The 18,421-nt window shown below is 44.1% G+C and overlaps 1 protein-coding gene across 1 annotated transcript in view; it reads right to left on the bottom strand.

Moving 5' to 3' along the window:
- The window catches only part of GALNT15 (polypeptide N-acetylgalactosaminyltransferase 15), a 59,310-nt gene extending 42,186 nt beyond the window's left edge, over nucleotides 1–17,124 (bottom strand). The window contains exons 1-2 of the mRNA XM_063922162.1: nucleotides 16,169–17,124; nucleotides 13,893–14,059 (exon numbers count right to left, since the gene is read on the bottom strand). Coding sequence (XP_063778232.1) covers nucleotides 13,893–14,059; nucleotides 16,169–16,641 — 640 coding nt within the window. The 5' untranslated portion in view covers nucleotides 16,642–17,124. The remainder of the gene's footprint in view (nucleotides 1–13,892; nucleotides 14,060–16,168) is intronic.
- Between the last annotated feature and the right edge of the window lie 1,297 nt (nucleotides 17,125–18,421).

The following is an 18,421-nucleotide window of genomic DNA, read 5'->3' as shown; positions in this document are numbered from 1 at the left end:
AATATCAAACGCTCCGATTTACTTAGAATCATGTTTGACAGAATCGTGTTTTCTGACGGTGTATGCAATTGTGTTTAACCGTGTTTAATAATGTGAGTGTTCAGTAGTGTTTGTACACAAATTGTATAGTCCTGCGGCTCCTGCCTGTGAGCAGCGTGTTTACAGTAGCCTGATCAGTGTGTTCTGTGCAATGCTTCTCTATGTGTAACTGTAAAGAAATAGTTAAAAATCAGAATTTTTTTTTTATAGGTTTCCCCCCTTCCCAAGCATAACCAGCCCAGTCTCTGAGTCATACTTGCCTACTCTCCCGGAATGGCCGGGAGGCTCCCGAAAATCGGGTGACCCCCCTTGCCCCCTGGAAAAGCAGACAAGTCTCCCGATTTCAGGGGTCCCCCTGCCCGTCCACCCACTTAGTGTGTAAAGTGGGCGGTCCGGGCAGTCGATGACGCGATTCTTGCTGAATCGCGTCATCATAGCCACGCCCCCCTGCAGTGTAATGCCGGTGATTGCGGCATTACAGAGTGGGGGCGTGGCTTAAAGTATGTGCCACTGCAACCCCGCCCCACCCCCATCCCGCCTCCGGTCCACCTCCTCCTCACGTCACAGCCCTCCCCTGCCCCCCTGCTAAGCCGACCTGGCTGCCCTCTCCCGCAGAGAGCAGCCAGAATGTCGGTAAGTATGCTCTGAGTCAGCTCTGGTTAAAAAAATACAGGAAACAAAATGTGTAGGGGTCCCACATATTTAGGGCCTAATTCACACCTGGTCACTGCAGCGGCAGCGATCGCAGGCTGAAGCCCAGTGAGGTCAGCAGCCACACCGCGTGTGCGTACACAGTGAGAGGCAAAGGCATCTCACTGGTGCGTTCACTTCTGCCTGGGGTTGGTGGTTGTGGGGCGGGAGGGACGTGTTAGCGGTGTTCAGACGGTAATGCGGTGGCATTGGGGAATGCGGTCCAGACAACGAAGGCGTGTCTGGACCGTTTGTGGGGTGGGCCGAGGCAGCTGCATGACGTCACTAGCTAGGCTGCGTGGGCAGGGAGCTACTCTTCAGGTGCAAAAGCATAGCCGCTGTGCGATGCTTTCACACTTCTATGGGTGGAATAGGGCCTGGCAAGCAGGGCGGACTAGCCCTGTGCGGGGGGACACCCAGCACATCTGAGATTTTGATCGTAGATGTGTGTTTTTTCGCACATCTACGATCACTTCTGAATTAGGCCCTTAATGATCCAGCACTAGGCTCTAGGAGCTGGCCCTTAGTTGAGAAATAATATTATCTTTTACTGTACCTGCATGCCGGTACATGGAGAACCATAAGTACCAGCATGCAGAGCAGCAGAATCACGCTGCATGGATAACAAAAATACATATCTAACTCTTGGTGCAGGTCGGTCCTTTTCTTCATCCCTTGGTGCAGGATGGTCCTCTTCTCCAAGTAGGCATCCCCGGGAGTGTAGAAAAGCAAACCCCATTTCCCAATCCATTCCAGACAATGAAGCAATGTATGTATGTACTGTACATATATTGTTGCCCGCTGACTGACCGGTCCACCTTGTGGTTCTCTGCTCTTCTCACAATTGTATCCAATCAGTGGCCAACCAGCAGCTTGTTACCATGGTAGTGGCCACTGATTGGATCCAGCTGTGAGAAGAGCAGAAAACCACAACGGGGATCTGTCATGTAATGTTGGTTGGGTTTAAGGCCTGATTCAGAGGAAGAAACTAACTGCATGCAATGCCGGTGCAGTTGAGTAATTTGCTACTGCGTACAGATGTGTCCCCCTGCAGTGTTGCTGTGATGTGTGCACACTGCTATATGCAGCAAAGCAGTAGCGGGATACATCTGTATGCACAGAAAATTCTGCCAACACCTACAGCACAAGCATTAACCAGAGTGTACACACAAAAGCACTACTGCGTAAGGTAGAGCTGGTAAAAGAACAGGAGAACAGGCAAAGAATGGGCGTTCCTGTTCAGTGTCTGAGTAGCCTTAAGGGACTGCCAAAACCCCCCACAAAAACAACCAAGTGGGCATGTACTGTGAGTGTCGCAGACGTGTCACTGCAAGTGTGCTGCCTTCTCAAACACACAGCCACTTCCACAGAGGCCATGTTCAAGCGGAGACGCTAAAGGAGGGAGCAGCAAGTCACAACAGGATGTGTCATTAGCATAAATTATCGCGCCCCCCCCCCCCCCAAAACAATGCCCAGATTAAAGGCATTGTAAAGTGGGGGCGTGGCTATAATGACATGAAACAGCGCAAATTGCATCAATATTCCCCCAGACTGCCTACTTTGACAGATTGCTGCAGGAGGGCGCGGGCAAGTGCAGGGGAATGTGGATGGGGAGGCTCCAGTAGAGTTGGCAACTTTTCCAAGTGGCCGGGAGTGCCATGCAATTTCCGAGAGCCTCTTGCCGTTTCGAGATGATAGGCAAGTATGGACTGTAGGGGGTGAGGCTGAGCTCATAGCTGCCTGAGCACAGAGCACTTCAGTGATGAGCAGCTGTTGAGTGGAGGGTGGGGCCTGTAGTGAGGCCACACCCTTTCCCTGCCACCACTAACCTCGCCCCTTCACCTATCACGGTGACACCCCTGTAATTTTATTCCGGATCCACACACACATATATATATATATATATATATATATATATATAGCAAGTGTGGAGACTGCGGCACTCAAGTTTAAATAAGTGTATAATTTGACTAATTCATATACACTGTATCTGATCCCTGCAACATGCAGTCCTATCCTTTGCATGTTGCAGGGATCACATACAGTGTATATGAATTAGTCAAATTATATGCTGACAGTTTACCCCTATGTTCATTATGAAATTATAGTGTGTGTCGTGAACTCCGGAAACTACAATCAGCGCCCATGAGGCCATATATGAGTCTGTATTTATATTCATATTCACATCTGTACTTTTGTGCTTATTAAAATCATTGCTCTTTGAACCTAATTATAAGGAATATGACAGTTCATTTTAATATTCTTGATGGAATAATACCGCGCGCTATGAACTCTGAGAATCAGAGTTAATATTAACAGGGCTCTTTAACAACCTGTAATCACGTCTATCATTATATACCATATATGCATTTCTATACTTATCAAAAATTACCACATGTGTGGTCTAAATATATGCAAGAACATATGTAAAAAAGCCACCCTCACAATGATCTCATTGTATCATTGGATTTAAATATAGCACACGATTTATGATCACAGAGACTGTGAAACCCTATTGAAAGCGGAGAATTAGTGTGTGCATAATATATCAAGGAATCGAGATATTGATACATGTAGACTGTGAGGGAGATACTTTTGATACATACTTATATCTTGATAACAGATTATCTACTGTCAGCATCTGCTGTGTCTCTGGGTGAGCTGCAACAGTATAAAGCGAGGCTGGGACAGTATTGCCTATCAATTGTTACATCAGAAAGAAATTATATTAATGGAAATCTAATTTTCAAACTGACACCTGCTGTTTCTCCCCTAATAGACACATTAGTATCCATATGTTCTAGTGTCTCTTCCCCAGTGGATACAATACTATCTACATGTCCAGAAGTGCATTTATGTATTATTTAGACTGAACAGTATGGGAATAGCCCTGATATTTATTTTGAGGTACAGTGGAATATGAGAATTATATATATCCCTTAAGACTGACAATCATATATAAAAAAAAATGTGGTAAATTTTTTTGGTCAATTTACTGAGGGCATTAACAAAGGAGCACATTGAGTGATATACACTGGGCAAAGCTTTTATATAAAGCAGCACTTGTAATTCTGTCTGTTTATTGATGTGAAATTGAAAGTCCTGGGAAGGATAAGAAAATCAACACATCCATTTTTGTTTTGACATTTATGAGTTCCATTAATGCCATATAAGGACTTCATATATATTATACAAAAATAAAAGGACACCCCTGTTTATTTCCAAACTTTAATACACCATAATACTATTATATTAATTGATCCAGTGGCATCTAGTGCGCAGAATTCTTATTTTAATCACAATTTCTCTTCTACTTACACTATTCTATTTTCCTTTTAATATTCGCTGATTTTACTATATATTATAATAAAAGTTATATTTTAATATACATATGTGTGCACCACCATAAGGCATTTCGAATCTCTCTCTCTCTTTTTCCTATAGTATACAAATTATAAATGTTACTTCAATGCAGATTGGTTGCCATGGGCAACTTCTCCATTGGCTCACTTTTCCACACTTTTCACTGCTTCATGAATAGTGCCCTTTATTACAAGTTCTAACATTTACCGAATCCGAGTGCCGCTGCTTGTTGGGTGTGTTTACACTAATTATATATATATAAACAGCAATAATCCTGCACTCTCATCAATAAAAGTTCATCAAATGGTGGGTGCTCCTAATGGGCCGAATCGGTCCACACATATACCATAGGGAGTTCCAAATCATTTGGAAGGTGCACTCGCACAAGTAAATAATCGTAGATACTTCTTCATAAAATCACCAAAGCTTTTATTGTCGACGTTCCGGTCTGGTCACAGGCCTTTATCAAGACAGGTGATGTATCATCTCCTCAATTCATCATTAAAGACAACATGCATGTAATCTGCAAATGCACAGTAATATACAGTCACAAGCAATATGCCTCACCGGCCCCTATGGGTACCTAACAGTTACAATAATGGACCCACCACCAAAGAAAAAACACCTATTAAAACTGTGCCTAAAGGATATTTCCATCCAAAGGAAAAGTACCAATTACCTGGGATACCTGTAAGAGTCCACTCCGGGCATCTCTCATATCAGAATATAAGGCCATATAAAATGCCAAAAATCCATAAAACACTTACACAGCCACCGGGATGGCCCATCATTGCCGCCGAGGGGTCTCTTCTTCAACCACTTGCCATTTTCTTGGATAGTTTATTACAACCTATGGTTCATTCAATCCCTAGTTATTTGAGGGAGACTGGCAATTTTCTCCAACATGTAACAGACATCAGGGTGACCAATGGAACTCTTTTGGCTACCCTTGATGCCTGTTCATTGTACACCGTAATACCTCATCAGGCAGGATTAGAAGTGCTAAGAGCAGCATTTGAATGCACACCCTGTACTGAGTACCCCACAGAGTTTCTTTTGGAGCTGATTGAGTTGGTATTTACACAGAATCACTTTGTATATAAAAAGGATTTCTATATGCAAATTGCCGGTACAGCAATGGGGTCAAATCTGGCACCTGCTTACGCAAACCTATTCATGGCATGGTATGAGAGTACATATATTTTTCCAAAATACGGGCACAATATTATTTTTTTCCGCAGATTTATTGATGATGTCTTTTTATTGTGGCAAGGGACACAGGTTGAATTCAATACGATGGTGGAGGAGTTGAACGCACTGCCTAGTCCCATAAAATTTACACAAACGAGTTCCTATTCAGAAATTAATTTTCTGGATGTTACTCTCATGAATACAGGTGCACAGTTGAGTTATACCCTCTTTCGGAAACCCACGGATCGTAATCAGTTATTGTTAGCTACCAGCCATCATCCCTCAGCTCTAAAAGAGAGTCTGCCGACTTCACAGTTCCTGAGGGTAATGAGGCTGAATTCCGAACCGAGGCGTAGAAATGACCAATGCAATGAGATCACTACACGTTTTTTAGAACATGGCTATTCCGCAAAACAACTATGGGGGTGTAGACAAAAAGCTGAACAGATATTTACCGGCACCAAACCTAAAAAGAAAATCCAAGATCGTTTGATCTTTCCTACACAGTTTGATGGCAACTCTGCTAAGATGAAAAAGGCATTACATCATCATTGGCTCATTATCAAATCAGATGAAACTTTACCTTTTTCAAAAACAGGGGTACCAATGATGGCGTATAGAAGGGGAGCTAATCTCAAACAGCTCCTCATGAGACCAAGATTATTTCCTGAAGAAGATTCGATTAATACCCCTTGGACTGCTTTGATGCAGTCTAAACCGGGATGTTTTTCATGCGGTAGTTGCACTACGTGCCGGTCCATGATTACAGGACCTACATTTAGCCACCCACACACTGGAAGAACCATTCGATTGAAATACCATTTGCATTGTCGCCTTGATTTCATTATATATATATTGAAGTGCCCGTGTGGGCTGTACTATGTTGGCCTTACTACTCGAATGTTCCGTGATCGGATGGCCAACCACAGGTCTTCAATACACATGGCCATCCTTACGGGCAAGACTGATAAGCCGGTAGCTCGCCATTTCTTGGAAGCTAGGCACCAAGTGGCGAGCCTCAAGTGCAAAATTATCGATTAAATTCCCCCAAATTCAATAGGAGGGGACCGATCTTTGGCCCTCAAACAACAAGAGTGTTATTGGATATACACTCTCGATAATGTGGCCCCTAGGGGTCTTAATGAAGCGAATACATTACACCCTTTTCTGTAGTAGCTAATTTGTCTGCCGTGTGGTTGGGCTCTGATGCGGCACATAGTAGGCGCGACTTCACTTTGATATATAGGCTCTTTTATATATAAGCTTATGTATTAATTCAAGTTATTTGTATTTGTTAGGTATGTGTCTCTTTTTTTTTGCTGACTTTAGGACCATTGTTTTGTGAATGACTCACCGGCCTCTTGGGTTTCTGGCATACATTTGGACCGGATAAGTTAATAGCTACCCACGGTGATGTATGTGTGTGTGTATATATGCACATATACATTAACGTAGGGTTGGATGCATGATGCATTATAATCTAACTGGCACCTGTATGAGTGCTTATTCCCTTTAGTTATGGAACTAATCCGTTTGTATTGTATTAGTTGGGTTCTATGATGATCCATTAGTGCCTATTAGCCAATTGTGGAACCTGTCAATAGTGCCTTTATAGTGGATACAAATTTCCATCTTATTTTATTTAAGGTTGCTAGAAGATTGTAGTGATTGGTTGCATTATTTAGCTCAGTGCTGGGACGCACTAGTATTGCGCCCTGGTAGCTTAGCAACAGGGATGTGATAGTTTTCCGTACACTTCCGGCTGCTGAGCCGTACGGAAGTTTGGCTACTGAAATGCTTGATGACACTGTGTTGTTTTACCCAGTGCAGGGATGTCCTAGCACTGTATGGTTGTCGCTGACTACAGGGTCGTGATATGTGTGCGTACACTTCCGGTTGCTGAACCGCACGGAAGTGTTGTCGCTGGAACGCATGATGACGCGTTTCCTGTAGCGTTACACTACGGGAGACGGCGTCTGGCTGGAGCCGGCGCTGATGCTTGTGTGGCTGGGTGGCCTGACCCGCAGGTGGGGCACTGTTTTTCAGCGTGTTTAGGGCATTATAGAACACATATTAGTTTTCTACCACGAGTGGAATTGTGATTGCGGGGGTGGCTTCCGGAATGGACATCACTTCCGGTCATTTCAGTTTAAATAGCTCTCTTGCACACAGGGACAGCATGCAGCAATGCTTGTTGTGTCCCTTGGCTGAAGTGAGTACTGATCTTTTATTTTATATTATTGGTTATATGATGACCTGTATTTTTGATCCATATTAGAATCTATTGAGGGTATCTCCCATTTGGTTTTAGCAGGTTGGACTACCTTAGATGCTAAACCACCTGCACCGCTGCTTCATTTTTTCCATGGCTACTCCAATGAGGTATGGGGTTAATTGTTCTGATGTGAGTTTAACCTATGGAGGTTGGAGTGCAAAGTCGTTTATTATGATCTTCATTATCTCTTTGGCAGAATGGAGTACGCCCTTTTAGTGTATTATTCCAAGCATTTTATATGGCCTTATATTCTGATATGAGAGATGCCCGGAGTGGACTCTTACAGGTATCCCAGATAATTGGTACTTTTCCTTTGGATGGAAATATCCTTTAGGCACAGTTTTAATAGGTGTTTTTTCTTTGGTGGTGGGTCCATTATTGTAACTGTTAGGTACCCATAGGGGCCGGTGAGGCATATTGCTTGTGACTGTATATTACTGTGCATTTGCAGATTACACGCATGTTGTCTTTAATGATGAATTGAGGAGATGATACATCACCTGTCTTGATAAAGGCCTGTGACCAGACCGAAACGTCGACAATAAAAGCTTTGGTGATTTTATGAAGAAGTATCTACGATTATTTACTTGTGCGAGTGCACCTCCCAAATGATTTGGAACTCCCTATGGGGTATATATATATATATATATATATATGTATATATATATATATATGTATGTATATATATATATATATATATATATATATATACACACTCTGTCTTTGCGCACATTGTCTATAGGAATCCTACGTTTTATATTATATGTCCATGTGCAGCTGCATCCCACTCCATGCCATTGGAGTATTATCTAGGAATTATGAAACAAATGAAGAACGCACACATGAGTATACTAAAAGACAATAGCTTTACTTAAATAAATGGTCAGGTACAGTGCATCAAAATGTTAAATCATAGGTACAAATCAAGCAGTCACTTAGACGCTTCTGTAACTAACATAGAATTTGACGGCAGATAAGAACCACTTGGCCCGTCTAGTCTGCCCCTTTTTTTTCGGTTGCAATGATCTGGCTGGCTCACATTCACGCCAGCTTCAGACTCAGTGGGTGACGTCACAACGTCCACGTCTTTAACATTAATGTAACGATTGTCGTCTGTGAATAGTCACAGTCTAGCATGCCATGCAGCAAGCCGTGTTGCAGCATGCAATGATGAGCATGGCTACATCTGTACACACACACACACACACACACACACACACACACACACACTATACCATACTCTCCAACTGTACCTTTTTACCAGGTACAGTACCTTTTTTTTATGGTCTGTACCGATTTTTTGCTCTCCAAACTTCCATTGAAAGTATAGGAAAAGGGGCGTGGCCACACCCCCTTTACCAGTGACCATGCCCCCTTTCCCAATTTGTATCGATTTTTATGTGTAAAATTTTGGATGGTATGCTATACTATATATACACACACTAATATATATATATATATAGAGAGAGAGAGAGAGAGAGCGAGAGAGAGAGAGAGAGAGAGAGTGAGTGAGAAACAAATGATGTATTGCTGCATTGCAAGAGCCATTGGATTCATATTTGTGTGAGTGTGTGAACTTTGCTCTGGTACTAGCCAGTGCCTCCCCAGCCACTGACCTCACCGCACCTCACCGCTGAAACCAATATTTATTTTGGTAAAGCACTGTTTGGAGTCTGAGCACTATTTTTCTCACCCAGATTCAAAGGATTATTTTTCTCCTTGTAAATTTGACCCCATCCCTGATGGATTGGATTTAGTTGATTATATAATCATTGTCGGATTGGACTAGTGACTGGAAGTAAATCCGGTAATGCAGGTTCACAGTAGAATATTATTTATTACTAAATACATACGCCCTGATTGTCTGCACACAGAGATGCAGAACAGAATCGGACACATGGGGGGAATGTAATAACCTGCCGTGGGAGGAATGTAATACCTTGCGAGAAGCAGGAAGTGCGAGACTTTGTGCGAGTTCTCACAGTTTTTTAAAGAAGCAATCATTTACAGAAATTGCACAGTCTCGCACTTCCTGCTTCTCGCAGGTTATTACATTCCCCCCTTGCTATGAGATTTATAGGGAGCATTCCTGGAAAGTAGTGAGGAAGACAGACTTGGGCGTGTTGCAGGCTCTGTCGTTGAAAGTGACTGCGTTCATAGACACACAGCCGCTCACACAGAAAGCCATATTCATATGGTGAAGCTGCATCTGCCATATCGATGATGCGTTTAAATACGCACACTGGAGGAAATGCACTTGCTTAGTATGCTGCAAGTGGGTGTCTGTTTCTTTATAAATTGGATGCAACATTAGTATAAAGACACAGACACTACTGCGGCAAGAGATGCAACAATTGGCGCATCTATGTACATCTCTGAATCATGCCCTAAGTATTTTCTTTCCATGTATTCCTTGTTCTATGTATGCAATGGGTTTAGTATGAAATACCTACAATCAAAATCCCGACAACAATTGACTGACGGTCAAAATCCTGACATTTAAAATGTCGACAGGTCAAAAAGTCAACACAAGTTTTTCATTGATGTTTTGTGTGTATGTCGATATTGGTTGACATGGACACCGTAAATGTGTACCGCGTCCCCTCGCATGGCACATTGCGCTCATCATGCTTCGGACACGGTGCCTCGCTGTGCTCAGCACACTATTATATTCCCCCTCCAGGTCCACTGAGATGGTAAAATATGAACAAGTCAGTTTCAATGAAAAAAAAATAATGAAAAACTCATGTTGACGTTTTAACCTGTCGACATTTTGACAGTCGGTCAATGGTTGTCGGTAATTTGACCGTTGGGATTTTCTTAGTTAGTTTGTTTGTGATCATAGTTAGTTTGGGATGTTCTGGCAAATCGAAGCCTTGATATACTTTCTAGTAGAATATGGGGGTGTTTCAGACCTGATCACTGGGCTGACAACTTTGCTGTCCTGCGTTTGGATAGTCGTCTCCTCCAGTGTGTAAATTCGCCGGGCTGATTGGGGCTGGAGCTGAAGTCAGACACCCTGAAAACGCTTGGGCACACCTGCGTTTTTCCAGACACTCCCTGTAAACGCTCAGATGCTAACGACAAACGGCCTCTTCCTGTTAATCACCTTGTGAACGCCCATGCGATAGGATTTTTCGCACCATCCCGTCACTGACAGGCGATGCCCGTTGTTCTTGTCCGAAGCGCGTGCGCATTGCGGTGCATACACATGCGCAGTTATGACCTGGTTGCCCACTGTGTGAAAACCACAGCAGCGATCAGGTCTGAATCAGGCCCTATATCAAATGCTTACCTGATGTACAAGATTCTGCTATGTTTATACAACACAATGCAGGTGATTCTCATTCCTTTCTCATCAATCTTCACATTTCCAGCCCAAAAGAAATGTGGATTTGAAAGCTGCGGACATCGAACACAATTTTGTTTCACAGATAAGTGTTAGATACACTACTAGGCATGAATGATGCAATAATTATACAGGTATCTATCAGTAATCTCGGGCGTAGTATGGTATGCCGGCGGCCGGGCTCCAGCCGACCAGCATACCGGCGCCGGGAGCCCGACTGCCGGCATACCGACAGCGTGGCGAGCGCAAATGAGCCCCTTGCGGGATGATGGTGCGCCACGCGCGCCACGCGCGCCACGCTATTTATTCTCCCTCCAGGGGGGTCGTGGACCCCCAAGAGGGAGAAAAAGTGCCGGTATGTCGGCTGTCAGGATTCCGGCGCCGATATACTGTGCGCCGGGATCCCGACAGCCGGCAAACTGAAGACCACCCATAATCTCCACTCAGCCTACTAATCATCTTTTCAGTGTCAATTGTGCCATTCTATACAGGAAGCACATGAATTACCATGTAAAGATGCCGGCTTTCATGGGAGGTATGCATTTTCTAATTAGACAGGCTAGACGCACTCGCGATCCTTACACTGAGCACTTATGTAAAAACAATATTTTACATGTGGGTTAAGGTATTTTCATGAGGTTCCAAGGATGTATTGGTGCATTTGGGGGGCTCTGACCTGGTTAGTGAGGGGCTATAGAAACAAATAGTTCTCCAACAATGGACAATTTTTTTTTTTAACATGTACTGATAATAATGACTCATACTTCAAATGGCTTATGTACAAAGCAGACACACTTGATCATATTAGTATTGATCACACTTTCGAGACCTTACTGCCAATTTTGGTCAAAATGCAGTGGTGTCGCAGATCATCTTTGGGCTCGAATGCACAATCTAGCTTAAAGAATAAAGTAATGCATAGAGATCTCATGTTCTATTGTGGACTGCCATGCATACAGTACTTTACATTTTGTTTCTATTTTTCAGTTTTTCTGCTCTATTGGGCAAATGTACTGTAACCAGGGCCGGTGACAGGGAAAAAGGGGACACCTGTACCTGGCCCCAGGGATTAGAGGGACCCCAAGGATACACCAGGTAGTGCTCAGCAGATAGGGCAGCGAGCTGTAGGAAGTGTGAGCACAGCCACAGAGAGACAGGAGCCTCTGTGTGGCATGAATGTGCATCCACTCTTCTGGGTCCAGCTCTGTCACAGGAAGATACAGGACATGGCAGCAGCTCCGCTAGCCAGGATTCCCATGCCCTGCACCGGCCTCTTCTATTGGGGGTCTGCTGTGTGGTGTTCTGGTCTGGGTGCTGGGAGCGCATGCGTGTCTCTCCCCGGGGATGCAGAACTTTGGGATGGGGTGGGGGCGCTGGGAATGCAGCATGGAATCACTGGGGAGAAACAGACTATGGGCTGTTGTGTCCTGCTGGTCACAACAACAGGGGGAGCTGTGTGCTGCTGAACACAACAGGGGGAGCTGTGTCCTGCTGGTCACAACAACAGGGGGAGCTGTGTGCTGCTGGACACAACAGGGGGAGCTGTGTGCTGCTGGACACAACAGGGGGAGCTGTGTGCTGCTGGACACAACAGGGGGAGCTGTGTGCTGCTGGACACAACAGGGGGAGCTGTGTGCTGCTGGACACAACAGAGGGAGCTGTGTGCTGCTGGACACAACAGGGGGAGCTGTGTGCTGCTGGACACAACAGGGGGAGCTGTGTGCTGCTGGACACAACAGAGGGAGCTGTGTGCTGCTGAACACAACAGGGGGAGCTGTGTGCTGCTGGACACAACAGGGGGAGCTGTGTGCTGCTGGACACAACAGGGGGAGCTGTGTGCTGCTGGACACAACAGGGGGAGCTGTGTGCTGCTGGACACAACAGAGGGAGCTGTGTGCTGCTGGACACAACAGGGGGAGCTGTGTCCTGCTGGTCACAACAACAGGGGGAGCTGTGTGCTGCTGGACACAACAGGGGGAGCTGTGTGCTGCTGGACACAACAGGGGGAGCTGTGTGCTGCTGGACACAAAAATAATACTACTGTATATATATCCCTCACCCACCAGCAAGTACTGACAGACTTATTGTACATTATTTACTTATATACAGCCCCTCTTGGTGCCTCTGTTCCTGGCGACTCAGCCACGTGGGGAAGGGGGGGGGGGGGGTTAATGTTTAGGCGCTAACTGAGGGGGATAGGGTTAAGCTTCTGGATAGGAGGTTAAGGTTAGGCTGCGGGAGGGGAAGTTAGGCACCTCTGGGGTGAGGTGAGGGTTAGGCACTAAGGGGGATGTTAGCATTAGACTGCGGGAAGGGAGGGCTAGGGGGTAGGGGACAGGAGGGAACAGTCTTACCTCCCCCCTGTCAGGATTTCAACTATTGGGATGCCGGCTTCGGTATTCTGGCCACTGGCATCTCATGGGTCGGCAAATCATACTGAACCCATGCATATAATGTGTTTATGAAGCAAAAATGCATTTTGTGCTTAGACCTTGCTCCCATCCCCAAGATATGTCATTATGGTATGCAAATACTCCAAAATACAGAAACATCTGATAACCAAAACACTTCTGGCCAAGTATTTTGGTTATGGGGGACTCAACCTGTAGCTCCATACAGTATTACTCTGTGTAGAGTGTAGACAGTTACATCCCTGAAATTACCCTGTCCACTATAAAGAGTCATTTTCAGTAATAGTATTTGTGCAGAAAACTCACAGAAAGCCTCTGGAAATAATCACTGGGATGTTGGTGGCTAACGCTGCTCCTCACCTCTATGGGGAAATTCAAGTGTTTTGTGCGCCAGTAGCCACTAGATGGCACCTGATGGAACAATTCAATTGTTGCTCCTCTCAGGGGCGCACAGTCGCCTGCGCTGACATTACTGTTATGTTGTTCCGTCATTTTGACGGGCGGGTAACTAGTCTAAAATAATGATTACTGGGTAAACGTTGTTGTTTAAGCCTAACTGCTGCATAGAGGTTACCTTGGTGACTTAGATCATCCACAAGAATAATTTCCTTCAGGATCTTTTTTGGAGAGTTGTCTAGTACACTGTGCACAGTTCTCAGGAGCGTAGACCAAGCTTCATTGTGGAAGGAGATAATAACACTGGTTGTAGGAAAATTCTCATTATAAATTTGCTGCAGACATCTGTATTAAACAGAAAACATGTATCATTTACCTTGTAGAATAGCTTTCTATTCATCTGTTTTTAACTCCTATAACGTTTATTCTCCTATTTGTTTGTTTTTTGCTGTTGCTCTGTTTAATATTTATAGATATATTATGTGACCAAAAGACATTTTGGACAACTAAGTGGTATATTCAATTAGTGTCGAATTTTCCGACAGTCGTAAAATCGGCATTAATTCGACCTGTGAGTATTCAATAGCAGGCGTTTTCCCCATTTTTCAATCCATTTTCGCCCATGCCCAAAAACTGTCGAAAACGCCCACAAATTCGACAAAACGCGTGGATCGGCAGTGAATTTGCAGATCCACGTGGTTTTCGCCCATGCTGATTTTTCCACCAGTTGAAAAAAACGGCACGGACATTGTATAGGTTGAATGTTAATTCGACCTAAAAATGGGTGAAAAGTACGTTTTTGTAGATTAATTGCTCCCCCTCCCCTGTGTCTAAGATTGCTCTTTTGTCTCTTTAGGATGCATCTGTATCGAGACCAGCATTTTATCCCAGATAAGTGTCATCTCTTATCACTGCTTAATATGAGGTTCTTTCTCTGAGGTATTTTCTTGCAGGGACACGGGCTCCAACAGAAACTTATGCTTGGAATGTCTAACAAGTACAGGGTCCAGCAGAGCTATTGCGCATGTGCAGCAGCTATACAATATCATCTTGCCTACAGACTACAATGATTAATAATTAATCAAACGGTGGCTTGAAACACTAAGCTTTTTGAAGCTTGATAAATTTGGCCATACCCTTTGGGGAAAGTATTTGCAAACAAAATTAGAGCAGCTACAGCAGACATCTTTGGTCCAAAAGCATACTGGTAGGTTAATTAGATCCTGACATAAAGAAGAAGAAGAAAAAAACACGTGGGCAGGGACTGCAAAATATTGAAAGAAATTAAGTAACTTTACCCCTTGCCCTTCCCCTTCCTCCCCGCAGCCTAACCCTAATCCCCCCCCCCCCCCTCCCAAGCATGGTATCCTTTTGGATGGTCGACCCTGTTATGGTCGACAGTCATTATGTCGACCACTATTGGTCGACATTGACATGGTCAATATGGACACATGGTCGACACATGAAAAGGTCGACATGAGTTTTTAAAAAAAAATTCCTTTTGGGAAACTTTTCCATACTTTATGATCCACATGGACTACGAATGGGAACGGTAATCTGTGGCGAGCGCAGCGGTAGCGGAGCGAGGCACCTTGCCCGAAGCATGGCGACCGAAGCGAGCCATGCGAGGGGACGCGGTGCACTAATTGGGGTTCCCCGTCACTTTACGCAGAAAACAACACCGAAAAAAGTAAAAAAGAACCTCATGTCGACATTTTCACGTGTCGACCATTTTCATGTGTCGACAATTTGCACATGTCGACCATGCTAATGTCGACCAATAGTGGTCGACCTAATGACTGTCGACCATAACATGGTCGACCATTCATACTGGAACCTTCAAGCATACTAACATACAGGATGCTGGCTGTTGAAATTCTGGTTTCGGCATTCTCACAGGTCTCAGGATTCCGGCACCGGTATTCTAAATGTCATCCCATTAATTGTGTGTGTATACGTACATATTTATGCACAGACAGACATATACAGTAGTGGTATGCTCCTTATTGTGTTCCATCCCCCATCTGTTAGTTCATTACTGACCCTCATACAGAGACATCCTTCAGTTTTTTGCTAGATGAATTCAGTGGTGCCGTCTAGGGGCCGGTGGCCCTATGCAGCCACCTAAAGCTGCCTAATGGTAGAGCCGGCATTGCTACTACATCTTTTGCTGAACATGTACAGAATAGTTAAGTGAAAAATAATAATAATAATAATAATAATAATAATAATAATAATAAATTATTATTAAAAAAAAAAAAGGTGCATTTTCTCAGCATACATGCTTATGTAAGAGATCTGGAACTCTTGCTGCACAACTACTGCTTATACCGGGTTTTAAGCAACCTGCTGGTCTCAGCAGCTGGCCTGGACTGGTCTGGGACTTACAGATCCACAACATATAGTGTCTCCATTTGGATTCTAGTATTAGCCTCAAAGCAAATGTGTACTCACAGTGCATGTCGACCCTCAGGTATTGCTCTGTGTAAGGGAATTTTCTGGTTGCCAGCCACATTAAATCCACGTGTGCCCATTGTCTGCTCAATGTGTCCAATCGGGGTAGCTATATTATCTTCATTCTTCCTCTTAGGTTGTTTCACTATCCTGTACATGTTTTTCCTCATCTTGTCTAGGTGTCTCCTGCGTCCCGACATCCCAATGGCAAGCAGTTCCTCATCCCTGAGAGAGGACAGTGGGGACAAGATCTCCACCTTATACTGATTTGCTTCCTCAGCCTGCTCCATCGGTGAGCTCACACCTGCCCATCCTTTCCCATCACCATGATGCTGATGTAGATAGTTGGAGCTGTCCTCACTCTGGACTTCTGGTTCTAACATAGCCACCATGACTAGCAGCAAAACTAATGCCAGCACTAGCACCATTATCTGCAGCTGGCACAGCAGGGATCTGCACCTCTTCCTCAACATGTTTCTCCTTGCACAGTACAGCACACACCGTCATAGTATTTGCAATTATCTTCATTCCAGATCAGTTTCCCTGACGGACTTACATGTATTTTCCCACACAGGTCCGTCTTTCTTCTTTGCATTCCCCTTGCACACTCCTCCTGTGTATATTTTCTTTTCTTTTCCCCCTCTAAACCAATCAGCACTCTTCAGATAAATTCCTTCCAGTCAATGTAAGAAATATATAGAATCAACAAACAAGTTACAGTAATCCCAAGGATTTCAGATAAAAGGTCCTCAATGAAATTTCACATGGTAGCAAAAATCAAATCTGTCATTTTCTCATAGAAAGTATTTATATTCCCTAATATTGGTGCAGTGTTATCATTTAATCCCAGCTGCTCGTAGGGAAATAGCCCAGATGTGTGATCCCAGCCTCTGTTGTGATACTACGCTGAAATCTGATGAACAGATGTAAATAGGCAGCCACTGCCTCCCCTTCTCACAGAACTTCAGCACTGCCAGACACTCCGGAGCACTGCATCCTGGTCCTAACGCCCTCTATGTTTCCTGGGATCTGCCTAGTCTACAATAATACATTCAACATAGGAATGCACGGTACACTTGAACATGCAATACAGACAGACAGATAGCCAAAAGTCAGCACAAATCTTCAGGTGCATTTACAAATGTACAACAGACATGAGGAAGGTTAGCAGGAATGAATCATATGCATCATATGAACAGCAGCATTTTGCATATACTTCTCAAAGTTTCAGAGAATAAACAGGCAAGGCATCCTCCCATGGTAGCAGCTCAAGTACACACACACACACACACACACACACACACACACACACACATATATATTACACAAGCAAAGCGATTCTGCGCAATGTCCAACGTCTCAAGACTTTATATATAAAAATGTCCTGCACTCCACGATGCTCCAGTAAAGTGCTGCACCCCTTGCATGCCCTATCTACTGGGCTGTGTCTACAAAGCAAGAAGTAATAAGGAGGCGCGCAATAGTGAAGTCTTCTAAAAACATTTATATTGTATTAGGTACAATATACACTCACAATATATCACTTAAAACAAGCATCTCACAATAGCGGCAACAGTTGGACTCTCAGCTCCATGTGGAGGCTCTATTCCATTCAGCGTTCCGGAAATCCCCGACACCGTCCCGGAAGTGAGTCACAAACCAAGCCTCGATCTCAGCGATACGCAGACGTCACCTCAGCTCAGTCATCAAGTTCCCAGACCGGTTTCGTCTTCCGACTTCCTCAGTGGGCACATACATGTAGTGTGCATGGTGGTGTTTAAATAGAGCTATGCTTTGAGCCATTAATCAATTACCTCTCCACAGGTGTACTTTACTATGATAACCCCATACTTACTTATAAGCAAATCACAAATGTGAACAGTACTATCACAGTCAGTCATAGTACACATATACATATTACATCATTACATATATAATTATACACATACAAATTCATAAAACATAAACCAGAAAATCTAAAACAAACTGTCCGGTTACGATCACCATTTTATGGAAGACCAACTGCAGTATATAGCATTACCTTTCTTTAAATTACTTAAGCTAAAAATGCTTTCGTTTATTAAAAACACCTGATTTGTATGCAAAACTTTCTGTGGCATAACCAATTTTTTGGGGAATAATAATGTAAGGATGTGCCCTGTGGGCACATCCATGTTGTGGTCCCTAGCTGGGGACAGCGCTGGGGCAGCTTGTCTGTCCCCAGCGCTTGGTGCGTGGCGGCGGGTGTCCGGT

This window comes from Pseudophryne corroboree, chromosome 5 (genome assembly GCF_028390025.1).
Source record: "Pseudophryne corroboree isolate aPseCor3 chromosome 5, aPseCor3.hap2, whole genome shotgun sequence".
NCBI lineage: Eukaryota > Metazoa > Chordata > Amphibia > Anura > Myobatrachidae > Pseudophryne > Pseudophryne corroboree.
The sequence above is the reverse complement of the archived record's forward strand: the minus strand, read 5'-3'. Positions and strand labels throughout refer to the sequence as shown.